The 27,329-nt window shown below is 50.0% G+C and overlaps 1 protein-coding gene across 5 annotated transcripts in view; it reads left to right on the top strand.

Annotated features, from left to right (window-relative positions):
- Positions 1–27,329, top strand: part of SLC39A11 (solute carrier family 39 member 11) — a 428,375-nt gene that overhangs the window by 85,993 nt on the left and 315,053 nt on the right. For 3 of the 5 annotated variants that reach the window (XM_040452256.1, XM_040452260.1, XM_040452257.1), the window contains 2 exons: positions 4,159–4,277; positions 8,925–8,963. In XM_040452256.1, the coding sequence (XP_040308190.1) occupies positions 4,159–4,277; positions 8,925–8,963 (158 nt within the window). Of the gene's footprint in view, positions 1–460; positions 590–2,916; positions 3,031–4,158; positions 4,278–8,924; positions 8,964–27,329 lie in introns of those variants that run through there. The other 2 variants (XM_040452258.1, XM_040452259.1) reach the window with 2 other exon arrangements.

Raw genomic sequence — 27,329 nt, 5'->3', positions numbered from 1 at the left:
TCTCAAAGCGTGGTCCCAGGACCAGCGCATCAACAAATCTTAGTTCAGAACAGAAAATCTCGGTCCGGCTCAGACTGGCAGAGCCAGAACCTCTGCAGGGTGCCTGCATTCTGTGTTTTGACATTTTCCCTGGTGATTCTGATGGGAGCTATAGATTGAGGGCCACTGATTCAGAGAACGATGTTAATACCAGGAGGTTCCTCTCTCCCCCCCCCCCCCCCCATCCGCTCACTCAGCTGCCAAGTGTAGTGACATAAATGATATCAGGGACGTTACAAGGCGCTCTCTCCCCGTGGTGTCTGCGGCTTCATAGGAGACCGCAGAGGCTTGTACAAGCAGAATGTTCTCCGCTTGGCCTCGGGGCTCTGTTCCACCCGCCCCATCTGCTCCCGAGCCTGCAGAGGGCTGTGAACCAGAGAATTGATTCTTCAGGCGGGATCTGCCAGTCGCAGCCGGCGGGGAGGGGCCTGGCGGCTGGAGGGACACGTGTGCCGGGAGGGAAGCAGGAAGTGACTTCGGGAGAGGAGCCGGCCGAGCCAGCGGCAGCGGGGCTGATGGAAGTGGAGTGGGGGCTTGAGAGGGCACCGTAGTGAGTCAGCTCTTTCTCCCTTCAGCGCCTTGGTTGGGCCGGAGGCCCGGGGTCTGGGGCCCTCAGGAGAGTGTGGGACCTGGAAGGGCAAAATGGAGTTTGGAAGGCGGTTCCCCTCGGGGAGAGGAGGGGGTCGGGGGGAGAAGCCGGATGGCTGTGGCAGGTGGCAGAGGAGGGGAGGGGTGCCCGGAGCCCCCTCTGCCCCTGGCCGGGGTCGGCTGGAGGGTGTTGACCTGCCTTCCTTTGACAGTGGTTCACCAAATCCTCTTTGTTCGTCGGTTCATGGTGGGCGTGCGGGTGTGTGTGTGGGGTGTCCCTGGGGCCCTGGGGGGGGGGGGGGGGAAGCAGAGGCGGGGCAGTCAGCTTCCCCTCCCACTCATCCTGGGGAGCAGCACGGCCTTTTGAACCTGACTGGACATTTGGTGACGGTGCAGCCGGCCTGAGCATGTGCATTTGTAACCCTTCCCCGGGGTCACTGGCCCCCAGACCACACTTGGAGCAGTGAGGTATCAGAGAACTTTCCACAGTCCCATCGGCCCAAGCCTGAATCCCGTTGCTGGATTCAACTCCTGGAGCGAGTGTGTGTGTGTGTGTGTGTGTGTGTGTGTGTGTGTGTGTGTGTGTGCGTGTGCGCGTGCAGTTTCATTAAATGCTGTTCCCACCTTTCCAACATCATCAATACCTTGAGGCCGGCTCTGGGAGGCAGGGCAACAGGTTAGCGAGGGAGAGAAAAGAAATCCTGTATCAGTCAGGGAGCCTCCTGTGCAGCTGGAGAAGAACGTGTGCACACATCTTTAAAGTTGGGGAGGGCAGAGAATAATCCTCCCTCTTGCAAATTAATTCACGTTTATGTATTAACATCCGGCCCACAAGGAAGTCTGAGCCCCATCGCGGGCGGTGCTGGGACTGGTGCCCCTGTTCCCAAGGTGCCACTTACTGGCTGACCTATTGGAGAAAACTTTTCGTTCACTTGGGACTCTGTGCCAGTCTTGCCAGTCCCTCCCTCGCAGGGCAGGGGAAGTCACTTTCAAGGCTCTGGGCCTCCTAGAAGCGCCAGGGTTAGAGCAATGCTTTCCATTTTAATGGGTGTGAGACTCCCTCCCAGAACTTGATAAAATGCAGAGTCTTGTTTCAGCAAGTCCCGGTGGGGCCCAACATCCTGCATTTCTAACTGGCTCCCGAGGGGGACCACCCTTGGAGCAGTGAGGATTTAAAACAGCACCTGGAAGAAACTTCTCCCAGGGCCACCGGGTTTGCATTTTCAATGGTAAATGCTGTGATTCTTGGGACGGAAAGGGCGTGCTTGGCCTTGCTGATCCTTTCCCTTCTATCTTGGGTGCTCAGGTAGGTGCAGACAGGCTGGGATAGTGCTGTCCCTCAAACCAGGGCCCCCCCCCCCCCCACTCCCGGAACACCCAGAGCTCTCTTCGTGGCGAACCCACAAAGCCCACGTTGACTTTGGCCTGTTGGCAAATGTATGTGGTTTCCTCTTCTCTGTAGCTGTTAAAAGGCACATTCAGTACTGAAAAAAAAAATTTGTGTTTATTTTTTTGTTTGTTTGTTATGACCTGTCTTAGATGATAAGTACTAAGGGGTGACAGCTGTGTGCCTTTCTTTGCAAACGCTGTTTTAAATTTTATCCACAAGCAGCCAGAAATAGAAGGTTGGGGGGGGTAATGATCCAGATGTCTTGGTTGACAGAGAAACACAAACCACTCATTTTAGGGGGACCTAACATGATGAAGTATGTAAATGGGTGGGTTTTTTAAAAAATATATTATTTTTTCTTTCTTGGGGGCACTCCCTTTCCTGAGTTTTTATTTAGACACGGTCTGAATCCATAGACGCTGTTTCTCTTAGAGGTTTCCTGGCAAGGGAGCTGGGCTTGGGCTCATCTGGGCTCACCTGGGGACCCACAGCCTTCCCAGGTTGGAGTCCTATCCACGTTGCTGAGCCCCTTGGCACAAGGGCCCCGTCCACCCTCTGCCACGGTTTCCTTACGGGGTTAACAGAGTCAGCGTCTTTAGCTCTTGGTCCGCGCTCACAGAGCTCTGGGACCTGGCTGGGCTGAGCCCCGTGGGGTCGTGTCCAGCCCTGTGGGAGCTGGAAGACCGGTGGGCAGTTGAATGAGCCCTTTGAGATGAGGCTGTGAGCCCTGATGTTTGTGTACCGGAACACGGGGCTTTTCAACAAATGGGTTTCTCTGCCTTGTAACTTTCCACAGCAAGACTCTGATCCCCTATCGTGTCAGAGCTAGAATTTAAAACGTGTTCAAGTCTAGAGGAGGTCCGCTGAGCGGAAACAAGAAGGAATGGTACTTCCCTTTATTTCCTTGGTGGGCAGTAGTGTGAGTTCCGTTTCATTGCCGGTGTGCTCAGTTGACAGGGAAATGCTCCCTCTTCTAGCTCCCTCTCCTTGTCCTTGCTGAGTGTCCCATCAAGGTAAGCTGGCCCCTTTCTTTTTTTTTTTAATTTTTTTTTCTTAAGTTTTTAATTTATTTTTGAGACAGAGAGAGACAGAGCATGAGCAGGGAAGGGGCAGAGAGAGAGAGGGAGACACAGAATTGGAAGCAGGCTCCAGGCTCTGAGCCATCAGCACAGAGCCCGATGCGGGGCTCGAACTCACAGACCGTGAGATCATGACCTGAGCTGAAGTCAGACGCTCAACCGACTGAGCCACCCAGGCGCCCCATAAGCTGGCCCTTTTCAATACAAGTATTTTTTGGATGCCAGGAAGCCCCATTTCATAGGGGTGCCAGGTGTGAAAAGGTATCATCCCTGTTATTAAGCAACTAATGATATAAAAGATATAGGAGGTGAGTCCATACAAAGAAAGCACCGCAGGTGTGCATGGAGACAGGCGTGGAGAGGGGTCGAAGTTGGCGTTAGAAGGTGCTCTGGGCCTGCTGGCTGGAACGAGGGAAGGAAGGCATTCTGGGAGGGAACCCGATGAAGAGTGACTTGGAGGCAGGACTTGCCGAAGGTGCCACAAATGACTAGTTGAGCGGGAGTTTGGGGTGGGGGGGGTAGTGGTAAAAGGGTCGGTGGGGTATGCCCTTGGCAGGCCATGGGGAGCCATTGAAGGTTTGGTCAGGACTTAGGTGGGAGAGCTTCAAGAGGGAATCTGAGTTAGTCACCTGTATTTGGAGGAGACAGAACCGATGCTGGGCAAGGGCAGCCGGAGTAGGCAGGATGTGCCAGGAGGCTGTAATCAGACCCTCCCGGTGCTCTCTTCCCGCTGAATAATCCACATTTTATGAACTTCTTCTCTTTGAAACTATCTCCCCAATGTCCTAAGCTCTTCCGTGGGCTCCTCTGGCGTCTCCCTAGGCGTCCCCAGGTCTGTGCGTGCAGGGTTAGATGACTTCTGATACGTGTGGGGCTGGACGAAGAGGCCGGGTCTGTGCCGGGTCGTTGAGGCCGCTGAGGGATGGCGGGGCGGAAAGGTGCATAGCACCAAGCCAGATCGTGGGCCGGCTCAGGTGGAGGGTGTCAGGACACCTTAGCACGTGCAGTGTCCCTGAAAGGCACCGCTGGCGGCTGACCCCCCTCTCGCTCCTCTGCACACAGCTGTATCCAGCATGCTCCAAGGCCACAACTCTGTGCTCCAGGCGTTGCTGGGGACCTTCTTCACCTGGGGGCTGACGGCAGCTGGGGCAGCTCTCGTGTTCATATTCTCTAGTGGACAGGTGAGTTGGCATCGCTTGGGTTCTGAAGTTTGCAGGGGGCGGGGCTCTTGGCAAGCTCTGAAACCACACAGGGCAGGTTTCCCCGGGGAAGGCCACTGGCCACGCCTCCTCACCTCTGTGGTCTTTCCAGGTCCTGTTTTTCCCTCCTCCTCTCCCTACCCGGCTTCCGCTCCCCTCCTGGTGTGAAGGGAGGAGGAAGGGAGCCCAGTTATTAAGCCTCCTTTAGCTCCTGCCTGGTTTCTAGCTTCCGGCTCGTTCCCTTCAGTCCTGGTGCAGGTGGTCAGTTTGGCAGGTTAGCCGTCCGCCCTGTGTCCTTGAGCTAGCTGGGATGATTGAAAAGCCCTGGGGAAAGGAAGGCTATCTGTTCCCCTCCTCACTGATGGCCACCTTTTCATTCTCTCCCCGACCCTCTCTGGGATGGAGACACACAGACTTGTCTCCCCCTGCCCCCACAGACCCCCCCCCCACCCCTCACCCCTGTGCATCCTCTACCCCTGCCCCCGGCACCCCCACTCACCCTGGTGCCTCCACACCCCACCCCCACACACCCCGTGCACCCCTGTACCCCCCACCCCCCACATTCTCCCACCCCCATACCCTACACTCCTCCTACATACCCCACGCAGACTCCCCTACCCCCGCCCCCCCATGTGCACACCCACAATCCTCCCAGCCCACACCCTATCTCTCCATATGCCCCCACCCCATACATCCCATATACCCTCACGTACCCCACATGTATCACACAGCCCCCCCACTCCCACTCACCCCCCCCGACACACACCACATACCCCTCCCCACTCCACAACCCCAGCCCACCTCATATACCTGAGATTCCCTCCTCTTCCCCAGCCCTTGACCCCCTCGGTCCATAGGCCTGGAGCGGTCAACCCATCTTTATCTTGAGGAATTGTCAAGTCCCCGCACCCTTCAGCAGGCTGCCTTAGAAACTGTAGGCGTGATAAGCCAGGGAGTGATTTAAGATCCATTTAAACATGCCGTGAGCCGGATCTGGAAAGGAAAACACAGCCTAGGAAGTTGGCAAGCCAGACGCTCTTGTGTTAGAGACCAGGAAGACGGGTGTTTGCTGTCAGGTAAGCTCTGACTTCCCCACCGCCCTCCCCCTCCTCTCCTCAGTGGGAGGTTTGGAGCCTATGAGACTTACACCACCGGCATCCCAGCTTGCCCTTGGCAGGTAGTGAAACCTTTCAAAACCCAGTCCCTGAATGAGAGACACCCAGGTGGCAGAGGAGAGGGCCCAGGTCACCTCCTCCTCCTTCACGACAGTCACGCCAGGTTTTCTGGGGTCCCGTCTCTGTGACCTTCTAGGGCAGGGCAGTCCGTGGTTGTATCTTCCGTAGTTACCCTGCGTTGAGGAGAGGTCTCGTCGCCCCCAGGCGTGCTGCCCTGCCGAGGGCTGAGTGAACGGCAGCACGATGGTGGATGGGGCCCCAGAGCCCCGTGTGGCCCGGGCCAACGCTCTGGGGGCACTTTGGGAGGGAACAGGTGCCTTCCCTTCTTCACCGAGGTGCCCCCTTCTGCTGTGGAGCCTCAGAGCCCCTAATTTGTCTCGTGTTACTATAATCACCGAGGTCAGTAGGAGAAATTGCTGAAGACTTCTACTGTGTGGAGGCACGTTCCCCATGAACGTCACCACGTTTGGTGATTCACTAGAAGGACCCACAGCACCCAGAATATAGTTGTACTCATGGCTAAGGTTTAACACTGAAAGGATCAGCAGGAGAAGGATATAGGCGGAGTCTGGGGACATCCGTGCACAGGCCTTTGATGCTCCCTGCCTCCTGTGAGGGGCCCAACGAGGGCGTTCCTTCCCCCAGCAAGGAAAACGCAGTTAACACACGCGTGATGTGCCCGCCCGGGGCACCCTGTGGAGCCTCAGCCCCAAGGATTGTACCGGGGGTGCTCATGAAGGCAGTACATGCTGCCGAAATTCCAGACTTGCAGAAGGAAAGCAGGTGTCCTGCATCCACGACCTTGTCTGGAAACCAGCATAGGCACCTTGACCCACCCTTACCAGGGAATGGAGGGGGCAGTTCAAGCACCACCTTCCCAGAAGCCAGCCAAGGACCAGCCTTGCAAGCAGGACCTTGCAAAGGTAGCAGGCGTGGGTGGGCTACAGGCAGGTTGCATGAAAAGTGGGGGGAGGCACGGCGTTGGGAGGCAAAGGTGGCCAGAGACGGGAGTTCACAGAGATGTGCTCTGGTCCCCGCAGCAAACCTCAGCTTCCGTTCGGCTAAGATGGGGGCCGCAGTGAGGGTCACCTGGGATAGTAGACACGCGGACGCTGCCCTCCGCAGTTGCTCTCAAACGTCTCTTCACTCAAGGGCGCCTGGATGGCTCAGTTGGTTAAATGTCCGACTTTGGCTCAGGGCGTGATCTCACGGTTCGTGAGTTCGAGCCCCGCGTTGGGCTCTGTGCTGGCATCTCGGAACCTGGGGCCTGCTTCAAATTCTGTGTCTCCCTCTCTCTCTGCTCCTCCCCCTCTCATGCTCTGTCTCTTTCTCTTTCAAAAATAGATAGACATTACAAAAAATTAAAAAAAAAACGTTTCGCTCAAAATTTGTTTTCTTGCTTTAAAATATATTTTAATTGTAGGAAACTCATAACGTATGAAAAAGCTTAAAGAAATAATAAAAAAGGTGCTTCTCAGAAAAAAAAAAAAAAAAACAACTCCAAGCCCTGAACCTGTTCATCCAGAGTTCAGTTATATTCGCGTACACATAAACTTACCCGTATCTGTTTCTTTACGTGACAGGGATCAAATTTTATGTAATATTTTACAACTAGTTTTCCTCACTTGGTATCATAAACATTCTTCCTACATCCCTAAATGCTTTTTTGATTATTTTGATCACTTCGGTTACTTAACTGGGCGTGTAATATTCTGTTGTAAGGATGGTCTGCAGTTTATGTAGCCCTTCCCCAACTGTTATGTCTTTTCTCCTAATGTCTTTAGAAACACTTTTGTGATGAACATACACCTTTGAGCACCTAGCTGATTAGTTCCTTGAAGTAAATGTCTAAAAGTGGAAAAACTTAAAAAGTATAATTTTTCTCCTTCCAGGATCCAGATGAATGCTGATAGAATAATTTTGTTACCTGACTTCTTTATTAGATCTGTCTGGTTTCATTAAATTATTTGGTTGGCCAACTTTGCTTATGTCATGGCACGCCTAGAGGAAAATGTCATTTGTATGGCTTCCTGGGGTCAAAACTTTCCGTCCACCTCCAGCCGCTCAGAGGTGGGAGAGGGCTGAGCAGTTGGGGTAATCACCTCAACCAGCCTGTAACGTGTTCACGGGGCTATAGATTATGTTCCTAACTTAGACTACAAAGTTAAACAAGTATTTTTAAATGGAAATATAAAATGCATATAGAAAAGCGCACATTTTATTTTTATTTTTTTAACATTTATTTTTGAGGGAGAGTGAGCGAGCGAGCACGCACGCATGTAAGTGGGGAGGGGCAGAGAGGAGGACAGAGGATCCAAAGCAGTCTCTGTGCTGACAGCAGCGAGCCCAATGTGGGGCTTGAACTCACGAACCATGAGAACCTGAGCCGAAGTCGACGTTCGACCGATTGAGCCTTCCAGGTGCCTCAAAAAGCGCCCATTTTATAAGTGTGCAGCTTGATGATTTTTCACGATCGCCTATAAAACTAGTACCCAGGTCAAGAACTAGAACAGCACCAGCCCCACAGCAGCCTTTCAGGATCCTTTCTAATCCCTACCCTCCATCCCCAACCTCCACTGCCAAGAGCAATCCCTCTCCTAGCCTGTGCCCGCAGAGATTAGTTTTCTCTGTTTCCGTACATGATATAAATGGAGTAATCATATGGTATGCGCTCTTCTGCGTCTGGCTGATTCCACTCTGTTTATTTTCCAGCTTCCCCATGCCCCTGCCTGATTATGGGCTCCATTCATGCATATGTCATGTGTGTTCTCATTGCCGTGTGGTATTCTGTTGTGTGAATACATCCTAATTGTTGCATCCATGCTACTGTTGGTGGGGCGTTCGGGTAGTTTCTAGTTTTGGTTCTCACAAGTACTGCTGCTGAGAGCTTCTCAGCTTCTCTGAGAGCTTCGGTGAGTCCAAGTAGGCGTTCCTGTTAGGTGATGATTTCACTACTCAGGGGTAGCACTGCTGGGTCATAGGGTATGTTCATTTCCAGTTCGCTGGCTGCTGCCAGTTCGTTTTCCAAAGTGGCTGTGCCACTTTGTCCCTCCACCTGCAGCGTGGGAGAGTTCTGCTTGGTCCCCATGGTCCCTACCAACACTTATCAATTTCCATCTTTTAGGCCAGCTACTTACTAAAGGCTTACAGTTATCATTCACAGGAGAGCCAGGTAAAAGACAACATGTGGGTCAATGGAAGGCAAGCACCACTGAGAAAAACTCTGATTGGCTGTGGAATAGATGGAAGGCTAAAAAAAAAAAAAAAAAAAAAAAATCTTCCCCCTGGTTCTTGGCCCATTTGATAAAGGTTCCAATCCAGGCTTCTAGCTGGACAGGTTGACAAACTTAGGCACGGGCCAGTCTTTATTTGTGCGGCTCTCTTAGATCATATGGTTTTCTCTTATCCCCAGACTCATCCCTCAGACTCTGAAACATCTTGTTTGTATTTTCAGAGGCGGATCTTGGATGGAAGTCTTGGCTTTGCTGCAGGGGTAAGTAGCGTGTCAGTAGGAGCAATGTAAAACGGAGACATGCTTATTCTAACATTTCTGTGCCAAGGGGGTATGTCCAGTCTCTCTTCCTGCCACCTAGATGCATCTCTCTGGGCTCCAGGTGCTAATGGCCCCTTCGTATCTCTGCCCCTACTTACCGTCGAGCTTATTGAAATGCTCCCACCTCTCAGCGAGAGAGGCCTGCTTGTAGGGCAGCTGTCTCAGGACTTGTGAAATGAGGTGGTTTTTAGGAAGGGCCTCCATGGCGCTAAATATCTTTTCTCTCTTTCCCTTCCCTTTAAAAGCCCTTTTTTTATTGGCATCTCCAAACATGTTAAAAAAAGTGGAGAGAATCCCAGGTAGCCATCATTCAGCTTCAAGCATTACCGGTGTTTTGCTAATTTCATTTCTGCTGACTTCCCCCAACCTTCTTGAGAGGTTGGAATATGTTGTTAAAGCAAATCCAAGACATCGTGTAAGTTCACCCGAAAGTTAAATCCCCATCTCTAACCGGATGGCTTGTTTCGTTTTGTTTTTTTACAACATAATCCCCTCATCACACTTACCCAAATTAGCAACTCCTTGCTGTAAGTAACCTAACAGCAGATTTTCTCCCATTTTTTCTTAAAAAAATTTTTTTTTGATGTTTTTATTTTATTTTTGAGACACAGAGAGAGCACGAGCTGAGGATGGGCAGAGAGAGGGAGACGGGGAACAAAGCGCGCTCTGGCGCTGACAGCAGAGAGCCTGAACCCACTTGCCTTAAGATCATGACCCAAGCCAAAGGCGGTCGCCTGGCCCACCGAGCCACCCAGGCGCCCCTCGTCCAGTTTTTAAAGGGGTCATCGAATCAGCAGTTGAGCAAGATTTTGATATCGATTATATCTTTTAAGTGCCTTTTATTCTTAACAGTCCCCCCTTTTTTTTTCTCACTCCAGTAATTTGTTGGAGACACTGGGTCTTTTATATCCGTAGAGTGTCCCACATGGTGAATTTGGCTGATGGCTTCCTCGGTGGGGGGCTGTGCACCTTGCTCCCCGGTTCCCCGATCTGTGAGCCGGGCGTTAGAGCCTGGGGTTTGGGGCGTTCAGAGCCCGCTTCCCAGGCACGCATATACCGTGGTGGGATGTTCCGGTTGTGTTCGTCACACCGGAAGTCCCGTACCACGTGGTTTTCTCTTCCGGGTGATCAGGATTTGGTTCCTTTGCTTTCTTTTTACTGTGATCTGCAAAAACTGGCCTGGGGGTGGGGTGTCCCAGAGGTCGCCTAAGTCAGCAGCCGTCAGACTGGGGTCCGTGTACCTTCCAGGGCACACAGAGGCCCTCCCGGTGGTGCACAGAGGCACGGAGAGTGTTCATGAAATCCGTTTCCAGGTCCTCAGTGGCCACAGGCTGTCTTTCCTGAAACCCACTCTGGTGAGGACACCCTGGCAGGCCGAGGTGCTCCTTGCCCGAGTCCCCTTCCGCGTTTGCCCTCTCCCACTTTACAAGATAGACGCACTCTTGCCATACTACCCCGTCCCTAGGTGGCAAAATCTCCACGCATAAATGGGGGAACGCTTGCGATGTTGGTGCTGGAGTGGAGAAAGTGAGGCCTCCAATCACCCATCGCTGGGCATAAATCCTTAAGTGGTTCAGACATGTCTCGCCCTTTGACTGTGGATCTAATCAAATTGTTTGCAGAGCGATGCTTAAATACCATTTTGGGATTTGGGGCCTGTAACTTGGATAAAATTCAGAGAACAAAATGACATTATTGTAACAAAGTATCTATTTTCTCCATCCTCTTCTTTATGCGAACACATTTCCTCTTTGCTTATGTTTAAAAAAGAAAGAAAAAGGCACGAAAAATAGAAACAAAATTGATTCCCAACTCTTAATCTAGTGATGACCACTTAATATTTGTCCATGGATGTATGAGTGAATGGAAAAAACAAGGGGGGGGGCTCATCCATGAAAATACATATTCCCCCCCCAAAATTTATTTTTTAGTGTTTAGTAATTGTAAAACAGTGTGTTATATTTTTGTTGTTAGAAATCTGTTCTCTACCACTAATCATTTTAATGGTAACTCAATCTGGGAAATTGTTACTTAAGCAGTTAGAGCCCTAAGTTCACGTGAATTTTCCTAAAAATTAGATTAAAATGTATATAGACATTTATATTACAAAGAAGTAGGATAAATAAATCATTAATAGACTTTCTAGCATAAAACAGAAGTTGCTTTAGGGTAAAATTCTGTGGGGAAAGAGAATTGAAATTTGAGTCTGGGAGAAAAAGTAATGATGTAAGTTTTGGGACTTTTCAAGAAGAGTTCGCTTTTTTGTGTGTTTAGGATGTAGCCTGTGAACAGAAGAGTACGTAAAACATGAACATACAGTTTATATATATATATATGTTTATATATATATTTTAAGAGGATAAAATATTTGTCCGTGGATATATGAATGAATCACTAGAGTAAGAGTGGGAATCAAATCCCTATGCTGTTTAGATCCCAGTGGATATAATTAATTGACTGATGAAACAAATCAATATTTATATGCCAGAAATGAGTTTGCACCTCTTGAAATTCAAGATGAAAACCTTTTAAATGTTAACTTTAAAAGGAGTGAGGGGGTACCTAGTTTTTCAAAAATTCTTCGAGGGGTTACACAGATACAGAATTTGAAGAACTCTGTTCTGTACTGTCTTTCTGCTTTTGACTAGGCATTTGTGTCTCCTGTTCTAGGTGGCTCTTTTAGGGCAAAAGCCACTGTAAGGTTTATATAGCAAAAAGCAAAAAACAAAATGAAACAAGAAAGGGAACAAACAAGGAAAAGCAGAGAATAATAGTCTTCAGGACATGTAAGAATAAATTTGGGAGGATAATGAAACATGAAAATTTTAGATGTAATTCTCCCCCCCCCCCCCCAAAAAAAATCATCAGGCCACTCTTTTGTGGTCATTTAAGTATGAGGATCTAAAATAAAATAGTTTTACTTCCGCTTTTTTATGTAGTTGTTAAAAAAAAAAAGAGATTCTAAAAATTATTTACGTGTGTATGCTTTTTTCTTTTATTTTTTAAAGAAAATAGGATTTACTTTTCTGAAATTGACCTTGAGCTAGTTCCACAGGAGGAACTTCTGGAAAGTCACCAGATGCATGGAGGAAAGTAAAAGTGTGCTGTGGGAGACCGTTGAGACTCAAAACTCAGGAAATACCAGTGGCCTTGGTGACTAGTAAGGGGTTCTCATAAATGCTTCCCCAAACTAGGGAGAAGGCAGTAGAGCCCAGGTGGCCTGAGCTGTAATAACCACTTGTACTAATCATAGGAATAATTTGTATTTAACACAGCCATTCTGTTGGCTAGGACAGTAGTTCTCAACGGGGGGGGCGGTTTTACCCCCCACTGCAGGGGGGCATTTGGCATGTTCAGTTGTGACAACTGATATCTAGCGGGTAGGGGCCAGGGATGTTGCTAAACACCTTCCAGTGCACAGGACAACCTCCCTCCCCACCCCCCCAGCCAAAGAATTACCTAGCCCAAAACGTCCGTGGTGCCACAGCAAGAAATCCCGGTCCAGAGCATTTTGATGTATCCTCTCTGGTCACAGAGTGGAATGTATAAAAATACAGATGTATTAGAAGTTAAAAAAAGAAGAAGAAGAAAATCATCCTGCCTCCCCCCCCGCCCCCCCTCGCCCCCCCCCCACCCCCCTTGCTTCTCAGAGGTCACCGCTGTTAACCATGAGCAGCTCCTTGGAGAACTGTTTATTATGCACGTACAAAGTATCGGCATAAACATGCCACAGGGCTTGCTAGCCTTCAGCACGGCTCTGAGATGCTTTGAGTAAATATCTTGAAAAGGGAAAGCCAGCCATCAGTCGGTTGACTGGGGTCCCATTGTACTTTGCATAGATGTAACATGTTTTCAGATCAGCGGGATACATTTATGCATGTGTTGTATGTGCATTGACACCCGTCTCTGCTTTAATGCTGCAGTGATGTATCTATACAATATATAATTGTGCACCGAGAAAGGAGATTCCTGGGACAAAGGACGTGGTGTTTTAAATGTGCTTAGCGGTATATTTCACAGGTGGTTTTTTTCCCTCACTAGCAGGGCCTTGGAAGCATTAATCAGTTCTCCTTAAATGACTCTTCAGAGAATCCCATTTGCCTTCCGCCGCCTCCCCCCCCCCCCCCCACTCCTGACTCCTAAAAAAGGTTTAGACTCTTTTAAGTCTTTCATATTCGTTGTCTTTTTCTTAGTACCCATGTCAGCCGTCACATTTTGCCTGAGGTGTGAACTTAATGGGGAGAAATTTTACCATTAAAAAAAAAAAAGGCAGAAAAAGAAACCTAGAGTATTACAGCATTAAAGCCGGAAGAGTTTTACAACTTAAAAAAAAATTGTTTTTAATGTTTATTTTTCAGAGAGACAGAGAGAGATAGGGTGAGCGGGGGAGGGACAGAAAGAGAGGGAGACACAGAACCTGAAACAGGCTCCAGGCTCCGAGATGTCAGCACAGAGCCCGATGGGGGCTCGAACTCTCGAACTGTGAGGTCATGACGTGAGCCAAAGTCGGGATGCTTAACCGACTGAGCCTCTCAGGCACCCCAAAGCTGGGAGAGATTGTAGATGGTTATAATAGCTAATATTTATTGCACCTTTGTTGTTTACAAGGTGCTCTGCTGAGCACTTTGTGTCAACCATCTAATTTAATTTTCATAACGACTCCATGAGGTATGTAGCATCTACTATTATTTACTCCCACTTTACAGCTGAGGAAATAGGCATAGCAATTGTAAATGAATTGTTCCGGATTTCCCACGGTGAGCAGAGGCAGGATTTGAACACACAGTCTGACTCCAGAGCTTTCCCTCTTAAACCATAGTGCCTCCCGGCTGATGTCTGGTCCAATTGCCCCTCATGTAGAGGCAGGAAACAAATGCAGAGAGAAGAAATGACTTCTCTAGAATCGGAAATCACTAGGTAGGGGCAGAGCTAGGACCAAAGTCAGCTGAGAAGTCAGGAGCTGCTGACATTTAGCTGTGTGACCCTGGGCAAGCTCCTTAGTGTTCCTGGACCTCAGTTGACTCTGCTCAGTTGACTGACATTGGGCTTGATGGTTTGTTAAGGGCTTCTTGGTTCTGTCCAGTTAAAGAGGCGGGTTCTAGCATGGGTTAGTGTATATCCTTTTCTCGTAAGGCAATTGGGAAGCGTTCGTTCCACTTCACCTGTTCAGTCACTCACTCACTTGTTCGATGGCGAATTTACACATGCAGTTGAATATCTTTCCATCCGAATTGAGATGAGCAGTCATCGTCCCGAAAGGTAAACATTTGGGGGAATTCGAAGAGGCCAAAACATCAAGGGTCACCATGCACCATTTTAATTTTCTTTGCTCTGGTTTTGATGTCTCTTTGGTGAGGTTGATACTCACTAGTAATCTCTGAATCAGTGTACATCCTCTCTCAAGGAAGATGCGCTTGTGTGGAATAAACAGGACCAGGAACCTGCAGAAGAGAAAGGCAGCCTACCAATCAAGAAGCTTACTTGTAGGCAGGAAGAGGCAATTTAATATCTATTCTTTAATCCCATGGGGAGCTGGGTTCTCATGAAAGGCACGATTTTCTTAAGGAGGGTTTGGCTGAGTCTGTTTTTGTGCAGAACATGGTGAATAATATTTTCTCCAAATAACTGGCTCCCTGTTGGAAGTTAGTGATGCTCTCCGGTGATGGCCTCAGAGTCTGGAGGGACGAGGGTGACCAGCTGTTCTCCATTTCCATGGCGAAATGGATGGGCAGAATAGACTCAGCAGCATGAGGGATTCAGGGAGATTTCAGCCAGAGGCAGTGGAAAAGTGACCTGAGCCAAAGTCAGACGCTTGACCGACTGCACCACCCAGGTGGTGGTGATGTTTGTCCGTTTCAGGGCTGAGACTGTCCTCAGCCAAGAAGTGACGAGGTGTACTGGGTTGGCTTGATGGGACTTGGAGCCGTCTGCCCCGGGGGTCTCATGTGACCGGCTAACTGTGGCATGGTGTGTGGAGAAAAGGGGGTGGGGGAAGGGCGCCTCTCTAAGCAGGACCATTCACAGCCTCCCTCCAGGTTCTGTCACGATTGGCAAGGGGCCACCTGCCGCTTCTTGCCTCCTCTGCCTCTTGCACGGGAATGCCGCGGGACACTGGCGCTCAATCTCGTAACTGAGGGCTTTGGACCCTTAAGGTTTGCGTGAAAAGCATGTTATTTGTAAAGGTCTCCCATGGCCAGTTTACAGCGGGAAAACTTCTGTGTCTCCGCCGAATGTTTTCAAACCTTGAGAGGCACGAGCAGCAGACGCTGAATGCACCGTGCGGGGCAAGCCTGACTTCCGGCTCAGCGCTCCTGGACCCCAAACCGTAGTGGTTCCGCTGGGCACGAGAGCGATGTGGTGACAGCTGTGTCCCCTGGCCCTCTCCTCACCTTCCATGACATGTGCCGGCAGGATCGGGGCCTTCCTTCCCGACACATCCGGACCCTGACTCCAGGGGTGGCTGGGTGAGAGAGGAAGAAAGGAGAAAAGGGAAGAAGAACATCCAGGAAGGAGACAGACCATCACTACTATTATTCGTGTGTCTTTCCTTTTCAATTTCATGCTTCAGATCTCCAGTGTCGTTATAAACAGCGTGGGGGAGGGAATGACACACGTTACCTCCCATCTGCACTGACATCTAGGTGAAAGAACCCACGTGTATTGTCTCGTCCTGCTAAGCAGCTGGCCCGTGTGGCTCTGGGGCCTGCCCAGAGTCGCCTGGATGCTTACCTCGCTTCCCTGCCTCGCCCGTCCTCTCTCCCTGCCTTTCCCGGGTGCTCAGGCTGTCTGTCCTCTCGTGGCCTGGGCACCTCTGCTTCCCCCCTTGTTTCCTCTTCCTTTCCTTGCAGGCCTGGGCCCTGCAGGGATTGGGGCCAGGGCGTTCTCCTTGGGGAATACCTGCTCCTCTTTGTCTGGGGCATCCTTCCCTGGTCTGTGAAGGGGAGGGGCGAGTGTATGCAAGTGACCAGCAGCTTAAAAAAGGGCTTTGAGATGCCGTTTCAGTAGTCAGATGTGAGCGCTCCAAAGGCAGTAGCTCTTACACATCTCCCTGCAGGAGCAGGTAAACGTGTCATAGATATTCCTTAAGATGACTGGCTCAGTTTCACTCATTCACTCATTCGTGCATCCATTCATTCATTCAGCATTTATGGAGGATCTGTTGTATTTCCAGGCACTGTGCCGAGTGCTAAGGATTTGAAGGGGTGATAGGAGGTGGTCTCTGTCTTTAAGGAGGTTACAGTCTAGTTCTAGTGGAGAGGTGGGCACCCTGCCTGTTTTTGTCGGCAGAGATTTATTGGCACCCACCACGCCTGTCTGTCCGCATACTGTCTGCGGGGCTCGTGCATCATAATGCAGAGTGAGGAACTGCTAAAGGACCATATCCTGCAAACCCTGAAGTATTCACCGTCTGGCCCTTTGCAGAAGTTTGCCGACCCCTGATTTAGTGTTTACGGTGGGGTTTTCTGAGGCCTGTTGCAGTACAAACAGCCCGAGCAGGTGTCCACAGCTCCGTGCTGTGAGGGGCTCGGGCTGGCGGTCTCAGAACGTCCCTGGAATGTCTGGTGTTCCTGAGCAGGTGATTTCCTGGGGGAGCTAGGTTTTGCGGGGCGCGGGGCGGTGGGGGGGGTGTTCCTCCCCAAGGAGGCCTGGCCTTGGCTCATGAAATCGATGCTACTGCTGCCCCTTTGCTGGGGTGGGCCTTTGAAGAATCTTCAGGGGATAGCTTTGCAGGGCAGCACGGTGAATTATGTGGACCACTTTGCCCTCATCTTGTCACATAAGGCACACTGTGTTAGGACAGATGGCCAAGGACAAAAATGTGCGCTTTGAGATTGTGAACGAAAACTAGGTTTCCCAGCTCAAATCAACCTCAAGCTGGCAACCGTCCTCAGCACCCGTGGTCTAGCAGAGTGAGCTCACTTGGCCTCACATCCTCGGCAATTTAGTCCCAAGGAGCTTCTCTCTGGCTTTGGAGAAATTCCCTTCGTTCTGATGCAGTGGTTCCACTGCAGGCTGCATGATAGAATCCTCTGGAAAGATTTAAAAAGCCCAGTGGCCTGGACACACCCTGGACTAACTACGTCTAAATCTCTGGGGCTGGGATAAGGCTTCAGTGGTTTCTCGAGCTCCCCGGGTGATCACAGCAGTGAGGACCCAGTCCGAATGGGGATGACGGTTTAATGAAGGATGGGCTGGTGTTTGGAAAACAGCACACTCCCTCCAGAGGCTCCAAGTAGCTGTGGGGCTAAGAGTCTGGCCGAGCCCGCGTGTGGGGCTGGGGCCGTGGTCACAGGGGCGCTGGGTGTGGAGGATGGGGCCTCGGAACCCGGACCGGGGGGCCCAGGGGGAGGCTGCTGCCGTGGCGGTCCACTGTGTGCCTGGCAGGTTGACTTTGATACCAGCCTGAGTTGGGAGGGGACAGATGTACTCACACGTAGGTTTCCCAGTTGGTTAGGTGATACTGGTGTCCCAGCTGCCGGAATGAGAACTCTGGGCTCCCCGACACATGCAAAAGAAAGACGAGAGGCAGGATCTTTGCGGCTTGGAGAACTTGAATGTGAGCTTAAATTCTCACCCGACGCACAGTCTTTGTTGGATCGCACGCTGTGTCTGAAAAAATCTCAGTATGGGCAGGGCCTTCCAGGAGTCATCTAAGGCATCCCTGTGCCATCAGACAGGGCAATGTTTTGCCTAATCCAGACAGATGGTGGGGATGGGGCTTGTTCCCAAAGACTTTTATGAAGCAAGTCTCTGCTTTTTTTTTTTTTTTTTGTAACCTAATTGAGTGTTTAGCTAGCTTGTTAGAAACTTACCTAATCTAAATGTCTTCTGCAATTTAAATAAGAGAGAGTAGCTGACATCATCTTTCTTTGGCATCTTGGCACAAATCACATTACAAGGCATTTACTTAGGGTCAGTTCTTTTGCAAGATACTCCAAGTGCAAGGGGTCAAAGTCAATCTTGGTTAAGTCTTGTCCTGTGGCCTTAGCGTGCCAAGACCAAATCTCTACACGTATTATTAACACAAGTGCTTTGTGCAAGGCCTGCCTTTGTGCAAGGATTGCTTCTGATTGCTTTTTAGTGGTGGCTCACTCACAGGAGGGGAGAAGAACCGGTCATCAAAGCTTTGTCAAGCGCCTGTGCAGTTTTAGCGATGGCTCAGACATGTGTTCTGTTTGCAGAAGAACCATTTATTTTCTTCCTTCCTTAGGGAGTGGCTGCCCGGAAGGTGGGAGCAGGGAGAGGATGGGCCTCAGGCCAATCCATCCACCATTTAGTGAGCACCTACTGTGTGGAAGGCATTGTGGGGATACGTAAAGAAGCAAGATAGAATCCCTCCCTGCAAGAGGCTACGGCTGGCTGGGTTCCTGCAACCACGAGACAGGTCAGCATGTGGTTGTAGGAGGGTAATGTGTGCAAGGTGACAGGAAGCCTGGGGACAGGGAGGAGTTAGGGAGGACTGCTTCAAGGATGAAAATGAAATTGGAAGAATATGTAGTTTGAGGATGGGCACGGAACGGGGAGGAAATGAATTCTGGACAGAAAGAAGAGCATACCGGAAGCACGGGCATGGAAAACACAGGACTGTTGAAGGAATGGCGATTGGTTTGGCTGGAAGCTGATGGCCGCAAGGTAGGTTGGGGCCTGGGTATAAACAACCTGGGGCCCCGCGGAGGAGGGTTTGCGCTCTGTTCTCTAGATTGGTGGGGAGACCCTGGAGCTTTGAGGGAGGGGAGGTGACCGGAGTTGTAATTTCAGGAAGTGGGTTCTCTTGGAAGCAGATAGCATGGCCCATAGGGAGCAGATAGCACGGCAGCGGGAGGCAGGTTGGAGGCTCTTATGTTACTTTAGGTGGACTCCTGGACTCCTTAGAGGCCTTGAATCAGGCAGAGGCAGGGGAGTTGGGAAGGGAGAGAACAAAGGTCAGTCCTGCTGGAGAACTGGGGACTTGGCGGTCCTTTGATTGCGAAGGTAGCCAAAGAAGTTCAAGCCCATCACAGGTACCGTGTTCCTGGGGCTCCTTCCCCTGGGGCAATCAGGGAATTTGGTATCACCTCCTGGCTTATGGGCTGAGGAGGGGGCGCTCTACCAGAAACAGGGAGGTGGAGTTTATATCAGGCTTTTCTCTTTTGAGTGGGTTTGTACTTTGGAATCTGTGTGGCAGGATGGTCTCTATGGCAACCAGCCACCTACACCTAGCTGTACTGATGGTGATGCTTCCTTCTGCTCACCGTGCTTTTGACTGAGAGTCACTGAGACACCCCCCGCCCCCCCCCCCCCCCAAATAGTGGCTTAAACAAGAAAGACTCCTCTCATGAAGAAGAAATCCAGAGACTGTGGCTGGGAAGGTAGATCCATGGAGTCCCGAGGGATCCAGGCTCCTTTTCTACTTGGTGCTTTGCCCCAGAGGGAGGCGTTTGCCTTTCTGGCCCAAGGTGGCTGCTGGAGCTCAGGGCATCACAGCTGCCTCCAGGCAGCAAAATGTCAGCCGGGAGGGAGATTCCCTGTAAGTCTTGCCTGACAGCTCCACTTTTGGCTCATTAGCCAGAACTTACCGGAAGACCGCATCTACCTGCAAGGAAGGCCAGGACACCCAGTCTTTCAGCCGTGCTGCAGTGTGCCCAGCTAAACAATGGGATTGTGCTCCTAAAGGAGATGGGAGGATGGAAGCTGCAGCAGGCAATTAGCACCCTCGGCCACACAGCCCATCACGGAGAGAACGTTGAGCATTGATGCTATTACTGATTTGCCTTCCCTGTGTTCATTTTGTATGTGGTTGTTCTTTCAAGTGAACTGGGTTATTTTTTTCTTTAGTTTCTTTCAAAATGGGGGAGTAAAAACATGAACTTGGCAAGAAATTCAAGTAGTACGAAGGGTATGCAGTAAAACATGAGTCCCTCCATGTCTGTCATCAGCCAGGGCTTTGGAGGCCACGAATGACGGAAAACCTAACTCAGTCTGGCAAAGGACTGATGAAGGAAGTGTGTTGGCCCGCGCATTTAAAATACCAGGCACTGGGCGCCTGGGTGGCGCAGTCGGTTAAGCGTCCGACTTCAGCCAGGTCACGGTCTCGCGCTCCGTGAGTTCGAGCCCCGCGTCGGGCTCTGGGCTGATGGCTCAGAGCCTGGAGCCTGTTTCCGATTCTGTGTCTCCCTCTCTCTCTGCCCCTCGCCCGTTCATGCTCTGTCTCTCTCTGTCCCAAAAATAAATAAACGTTGAAAAAAAAATTTTTTTAAAATACCAGGCACAGAACTGACCTTGGGTAATACTGCCAGACCCTGTAGATCCAAGGACATCACTGGGGCCTGGGTTTCTCCGTCTCCTGGTCCTGTTTTTCCCTGTGTCTCCACTTTTGGGTACTGTATTGACATCCTCTCAGACTCACGTCTGTGGGGAGGAGGAGCCCTTCTCCCCCAGCTTTAATGGCCCTTGGAATTGAGTTTCATGGGCAGGAAGTGACAGGCCTCACTTGGGTTGTGTCCTCTTCCCCGGACCCTAATTCCTGTTGCCATGGGGATGCGGTGTGTTAATTGGCCAGGCCTGGGCCACATGCCCACCCCTACTGGCCTCTTCCTCTTCCCCGTAGGTAAAAAGCAGAGACTAAAATTGATGAACAAGGAGGGGAGAGATGGTTCTTCTGAAGCAAAATGGAGGTATCCTTGCTCCAGTAGCTGTGGTGGAGATTGGGTGGTCAACGTGCAGCAAACGTGCCCACATTCTTCAAGATACAGCAAACATCACCCACACTTCTTGTGCCAGTTAGAAACCACCCGAAAACATGGTGGCTTAAGTCAACAGCACTTTATCACTTCTTACGCTTCTGGATCGACTGGACTCCGCTGGGTGGTTCTTCTGGTCTTTCCTGGTGTCACTCATGGGGTCGGGGCATCTGGTGGCTCAGTGGGGCTGCGGGGTATAGGAGGACTCACTCACAGTTGTGGAGACTCGGTGCTACCTGTCGTCTGGTCTCTGTCACGCACAGTGGCTCACGGGTCAGTGGTGCAGGTGGAAACCGTAAGGCCTTTGGAGGCCTGGCCTCAGGAACGTACACAAAGTCACTGGTCGTGTTTTATTGGCCAAAGCAAGTTGCGAGGCCCGCCCAGATCCAGGGGGTGGGGAAATACTCCCTGGTCCTTGGTGACCACAACCTGCAAACTATCATGGCTCTGTGCTACCCTCTACCTCCTCGCTTTGCAGAGGTGATGCCTGTCGACAGTCTACCCTTCCAGGATCCATAGACCCTTTTTGTTGCCAGGTGCCATCTTGTTGTCATTTCTAGAAGTCCCGAGACCTCTCTCCTGGGTCTCCCTTTGTCCTGTTTTCTCCATCCTGCTTCTCAGCTTCTCTTTGGGTGTCACTCTCACCCAGTGGGAGGAAATTCTGTCTTTCTAGGTTTCCATTCCATTCACAAACGAACACGCAAGGAAGGAATCTGAAGACCCAGTGAAACTTGATTCATGCTCTGGGGGCAGGAGAGAAGCAGAGCTTTTACAGGCCCAGATTAGTCATAGGTGTTCTGGTCTCCTGAGAGGAAGGAATTTGGGCTAAATTCTTAGGACAAGAGCCCCACTGTTCCGGAAGCAAGAATTAGCCGTTGGGTGAGGTGACATTCTGTGGCTAACAGTAATGTAATCGGTCTGGAATCTTTTCATATGGGGACACATGACCTTTTGAGAGTGGGTGTGTGTCCACACTATGGAATTGGAAGGACCCGGGAGAAATACCAGTTCTTCTATTCCATGCTTCAGCATTGTTTGGTTTTGTTAACCTGTATGACTTTGATTTTTTTTTTTAAGTTTATTTATTTTGACAAAAGGGAGGAGGGGCAGAGAGAGGGTGTGGGAGAGGGGGCTGAGAGAGAGAATCCCAAGCAGGCTCCTCACTGCCAGCCAGGAGCCTGATGTGGGGCTCGAACCTATAAACCGCAAGATCATGACCTGAGCTAGAGTCTGACACTTAACTGACTAAGCCACCCAGGCGCCCCTGATTTTTTTTTCTTTAAAAAAAAAATTTTTTTTTTTAACATTTATTTATTTCTGAGACAGAGAGAGACAGAGCATTAATGGGGGAAGGTCAGAGAGAGAGGGAGACACAAAATCCGAAACAGGCTCCAGGCTCCGAGCTGTCAGCACAGAGCCCGAGGCGGGGCTCGAACTCACGAACCGTGAGATCATGACCCGAAGTTGGACACCTAACTGACTGAACCACCCAGGTGCCCCTTTTTTCCTTTTTTTTTTAAAGGTCAAAAATTTCCCTTTCAAATTCAGGCATCCGTCTTAGTCCCTCTTTGCAGGGGAATCTCTGCATCATTTTGTGAACAGAATTTAAGAAAATAAAGAGCATATTGCTGAGGGCAGGGTGGTGGAGTGAACGTCCATCCTGGTGTTTCTCTGATGGGCGTGCAGGTCGAGCGGCAGGACAGTTGCTGAACTGTGGATTTATCCCTCTTCTCACTCCCCCACTGCCTCCAAGCGTGGTGAGTGCAAGGAGACCAGAGAAGCTATAATCAGAGGCTGAGGACGCTCACTTCTGCCTTCTCCCAGGGTCCCTTGGAGAGTTTTGTCAGCCTCTGGCTCTCCTTCCACAATGCCTCCCATCCCAAGGAATCGGACCTCAGGAGTGCCTCCATCATACCTCCGATTTCCGAGGCAAGAGGAGCCTTCTTGGGCAGCTGATCCTGCTCGGTGATAAACAGTGCTGGGCTCAGACAGGGAGTCGGGAGCCCTGGGTCGCTTTTCTAGCTGAGCTGTTTACAGTCCCTGTGATTAGCAGCAAGTCTTGTAACCTCTGGGCATCTCATGGCTCCGCCGAGACTGAAATCCTTCCCCTCCTACCTCGTGCAGAGAGTGGAAGGGAAAAATCAGGGCATGATGGTTTAATGCCTCTGTGCCCTCTGGAGCAAAGCGAGAACAAACTACCAGAGAGGCAGCCGCCTTACTAGCTTGCTGGTGGATGCTGCTCTTTGCTGTCCGGGTGCCCTGGCTTTTAATCCCACATCTGACTTTGGCTCGGGGCCACGATGAGCTGTTTCTCCGCGCTTCGCCGAACAGCGGTGGGAATAGAACCGTCAGGCCCGATGGAGAGTCAGCTCCGGGAGGATTGTGCGTTTGACAAGCCAGTGAAGGGACATGGAAGCCTTCACACTCACCTGTGCAGATTTTTTTTTTCTTTTTTTCTTTTTTTTGGGGAGCGTTTCTTTGGAAACGTCTTAACTTTCTGAAGCCCTGGTCTTCTTGTGAAGAAATCAACCACGACAGCCCTGGGGCTAAGTGAGTTAGTGTTCCAGGAGGATAGAAAGGAAAACAAAAACAAAAGCATATCTATTAAACGCATAAGCAAGGGGAAAACGGGTTAGTATTGTATCGAAGAAGGAGGAAGGGACCCGGAGTCGTTGCCTGTGCAAAAGCGTTAAGTAGATTACCCGTCTGAATTTGCGGAACCCTCTGTAATTATGCATGGAGAGGTCTGTGGGGTGGGGTGTGTCCATGAGCTGACTGCAGGGAGCACTTACATCTTACAGGCTCGTGAGTCCCAAATATTATCATCTGACAATGGTTTATTGCTTTATACTTTTCAAAGCATTTCCCCATCCATTACCTCATCCGACCCTCACAATAATCCTGTAGCTGTAGGCTTTCTTTTTTGCAAATAATAGATGAAGGGTGTGCCGTATCTCATGCTGGACTTTTCCGTGGGACCTGTTCCTGGGGTGCTGGGGGCAGCGGGAAGAGAAGGGAGCCTCCAGTACCCCCCTGAGATCCCGCCAAGGTGTGCCAAGCCCTGGGGGTAAAACAGAAAACAAAGCAACCCCAAATTCCTGCTCTCATGGGACCGCCATGCTGGCAGAGAGAGTCACAGGCTACACTCTACGCTACAACATATAGGATGTCAGACGGGGGTGAGTGTGAATGAGAACAATAAAGGAAAGGAGGAGGATGGGTACTGGGAGTCACGACTATTGCAGTTTTAAAAAGAATCAATCAGCGAAGATGCTAAGGAGGTGTTCCCGATGTGTGGAAGGCTCTCAGTCAAGTCTTTTGACGTATTGAACAAATAAACAAAGGCCCAAATGGATGGATGGATGGGTAGGCGGGTGGATGGATGCACAGACTGTGGGTGGATGGGTGAGTGGATGATGGATGGATAGACAGAAGAGGAAGGATGGGTCCTACCCCCGCCTGCCCCCGCCCCCCACCCCCTGCCTCCAGAGACCTGTGCTTCCTTCAGGAGCCTTACTGTGCCTAACTATTTTTATATTCCCTTGCCCCATTTCATGCATCAATGTGGTGCACCCTAAGTGGGACCTCACCTCATGTAAGACCCTGGTGAGGATGAGCCCCTCCCTGCTGGAGAGAACCTGCATCCCACTGGTTAGGAATAGGAGGCCTCCTGGTTCTGTGCAGGTTGGGTTGGGAGGTAAATCGTTGCTAACTGGTCAAGGGAGAATTTGCCTCTCGTTTACTCCAACTCAGCCTTGTCATCGTGGACCTCATGTCCTAAGTCCTGGGAGCTTGCCTGCTCTGTCTTTCTGGGAGCCTGGTCTCTTCCACATCCTTGGCATGGAGACGTTGCTCCTCGAGGAATTGAGTGTCTCATTTCCCCCTCATTAATTTCTTAACCCCTATCCAAGATGGCACTCAGTGCTCCGTGGCAAGCGTTTGTAGCTCTCTGCTTATTGTGTACAGTCCTTATCTCTAGATCCTAACTGCTTGTTCATTTCTCTTTCCTTACTCCCAGACTGGAGGCACCTGGAAGGCAGGGGCTGTCCTTTCCACTGTTGAAACTTTGTCCCTAGTACAGAAACTCCAACGTGGTTGGCACTCAAAAAAAAATACGTTTTTTTAGTGTATATTATTTTTGAGAGAGAGAGAGAGAGAGAGAGCGCACGCGAATGGGGGAGATGCAGAGAGAGGGGACAGAGGATCCAAAGCGGGTTTTGTGCTGACAGCGGAGAGCCAGATGCAGGGCTCAAAGTCATGAACCCTGAGATCGTGACCTGAGCCGAAGTCAGATGCTCAAACGACTGACCCACCCAGGCTCTCCAGCACTCAAAAAATATTTTTAACATAAGCATTGAATGAGTGTGGTGAGTGCATTAAAGGTTTTCCTTGGGGTTGGCTGCCTTTAGGGCCAGCCCAGTTTCTCCAGACCTTCTGTGTGCACTGATGTACATCCCTGGAACATCAGGATGAAATCTCAAAATAGACGAGAAACCCTACCCTCTGGGTCTATAAGGAAATCGGTCTTTCTGATCCTTCCAACGAAGGAAGAAATTAATTGAATGTAAACTCATTACATCTCTGAAGCACTTTGAAAATTTCCCCATAATTTAATTACAGTGAACTTCTCAGGATGTAGTCATGCCAGGAAATGTCTCAAACTTGTCAGTGGCGTGGGGTGAGGTAAGGGCAGGGGGATTGGGTACTGCGGGTGGGGCCTTATTTCTAGAGGACATGTGCTTTGGTATTATAACGAGCTATGGAGTCACCCTGGTTCGGTTTGATCCTGGTTTCTCTAATTAGTTGTGTGAGCTGGGACTTTGTAAGCCTCAATTTCCTCATCTGTAAAACAGGTTATAACAGTGCTGTCTCCTTTACGGGGTTGTTGCACACACGAAAGGAGTCAAAATATTTGAAGCTCCTAGCACAGTGATGGTCACATAGTAAATCTTGATTAGTATTATCCTCTGTCAGGGGAAATGGGTGGAGGACACACATGGAATTTGAAATTAGTAGAAGTTAGTGAACTTGGATATCAAGGTTTGGATCAGCTTTCTTTCAATATGTGACTCTCACATTACTGAGCATCCCTTAATCGCCCGCAGTTGATTATCTTCCCTGTGCACACTCCTTCCTCCTTTCTTCCTGGCAGCACCATCTTGGATGCTTTCTTTGTTCACGTATAACTTAAAAAAAAAAAAAAAGGATCATACCAGACATAATGCTTAAAAGCATGTTCTAGGGTGCTTGGGTGGCTCAGTCAGTTAAGTGTCCGACTTTGGCTCAGGTCATGATCTCACAGTTAATGGGTTTCAGCCCCGCATCGGGCTCTGTGCTGATGGCTCAGAGCCTGGAACCTGCTTCAAGTTCTTTCTGTCTCTCTCTCTCTCTCTCTCTCTCTCTCTCTCTCCCCCTCTCTGCCCCCTCAGAAATAAAATAAAAAAACATTAAAGTTTTTTTTAAAGCACGTTCTTTCACTTCATATATCCTGAACTTTTTTCATATTCTCTCGGATCACAAGAACTGCCCATGTTTGTTTTCACTTTTGATTGAGGTATGATGAAAACACACCCAACTGCACGCAGTGACTGGGATATTTTTAACCAATGACCTGTTGCTCATTTCAGCTGGACTTGAGGCTTTGAATCGTTGTTTACTTTTATCAGGGCAATAGATGTACGCGACTAGGAAGAGCAAATGTTAGTAAAAGGCTTATAAAGAAAAGGACAGCATTCCCTCCCCTGCCTCCCACGGCCCCTTCTCTTTCCTAAAAGTGACCGCTTTTGTCTGTTTCTTGAGAAATTTTCCCTCATATTTCTAAACAAATCTATTCTGCAATTTTTTTTTTTAATTTTTTTTTTCAATGTTTATTTATTTTTGGGACAGAGAGAGACAGAGCATGAACGGGGGAGGGGCAGAGAGAGAGGGAGACACAGAATCGGAAACAGGCTCCAGGCTCTGAGCCATCAGCCCAGAGCCTGATGCGGGGCTCGAACTCACGGACCGCGAGATCGTGACCTGGCTGAAGTCGGACGCTTAACCGACTGCGCCACCCAGGCGCCCCTTGTTTTGTTTTTTGATTGGGAAACCAGTACCCTTCAGTCTGGTCATTGTTCTTTTTAGGTATCTTTAATAGTTTCCCCTGCTGGCCCTGTGTTCTCTCTCGATTAATCTTACTAGTTGGCCGTGGGGCCTCCTGGATGAACCTCTCGTTTTCCTGTCTTCTCTATTTTATAATCTCTCTGCTGTTTTGTTCTGCACGGTGGGAAGTTTCATGGACCTTCAACTCCATAAAAGGAGCAAATGTTTTTTGTTGGTGTTTTCATAGTTTCGGTTTCTGAAAACTTTCTTGTTCTCCTTGTTTTTGTTTTTGTTTTGTTTTATTTGTTTTTTCTTTTCCTTCCGGCGCCCTGTCCTTTTCAATGTTGTCTCCTTGAATTCCCAGGGTTCTTTCTGAGAGCCTTCTTTCTTCCTGTTTGGTTCCTGGGGTCGCCCGCGGGAGCATTTAAAGACAGTCTCCAGGGGCTCCTGGCTGGCTCAGTAGGTGGAGCCTGTGACTCTTGATCTCGGGGTTGTGAGTTCGAGC

This window comes from Herpailurus yagouaroundi, unplaced genomic scaffold (genome assembly GCF_014898765.1).
Source record: "Herpailurus yagouaroundi ecotype Mexico unplaced genomic scaffold, PumYag 206, whole genome shotgun sequence".
NCBI classification, from domain to species: Eukaryota; Metazoa; Chordata; class Mammalia; order Carnivora; family Felidae; genus Herpailurus; species Herpailurus yagouaroundi.
This window is presented reverse-complemented; position numbering and strand designations above follow the sequence as displayed.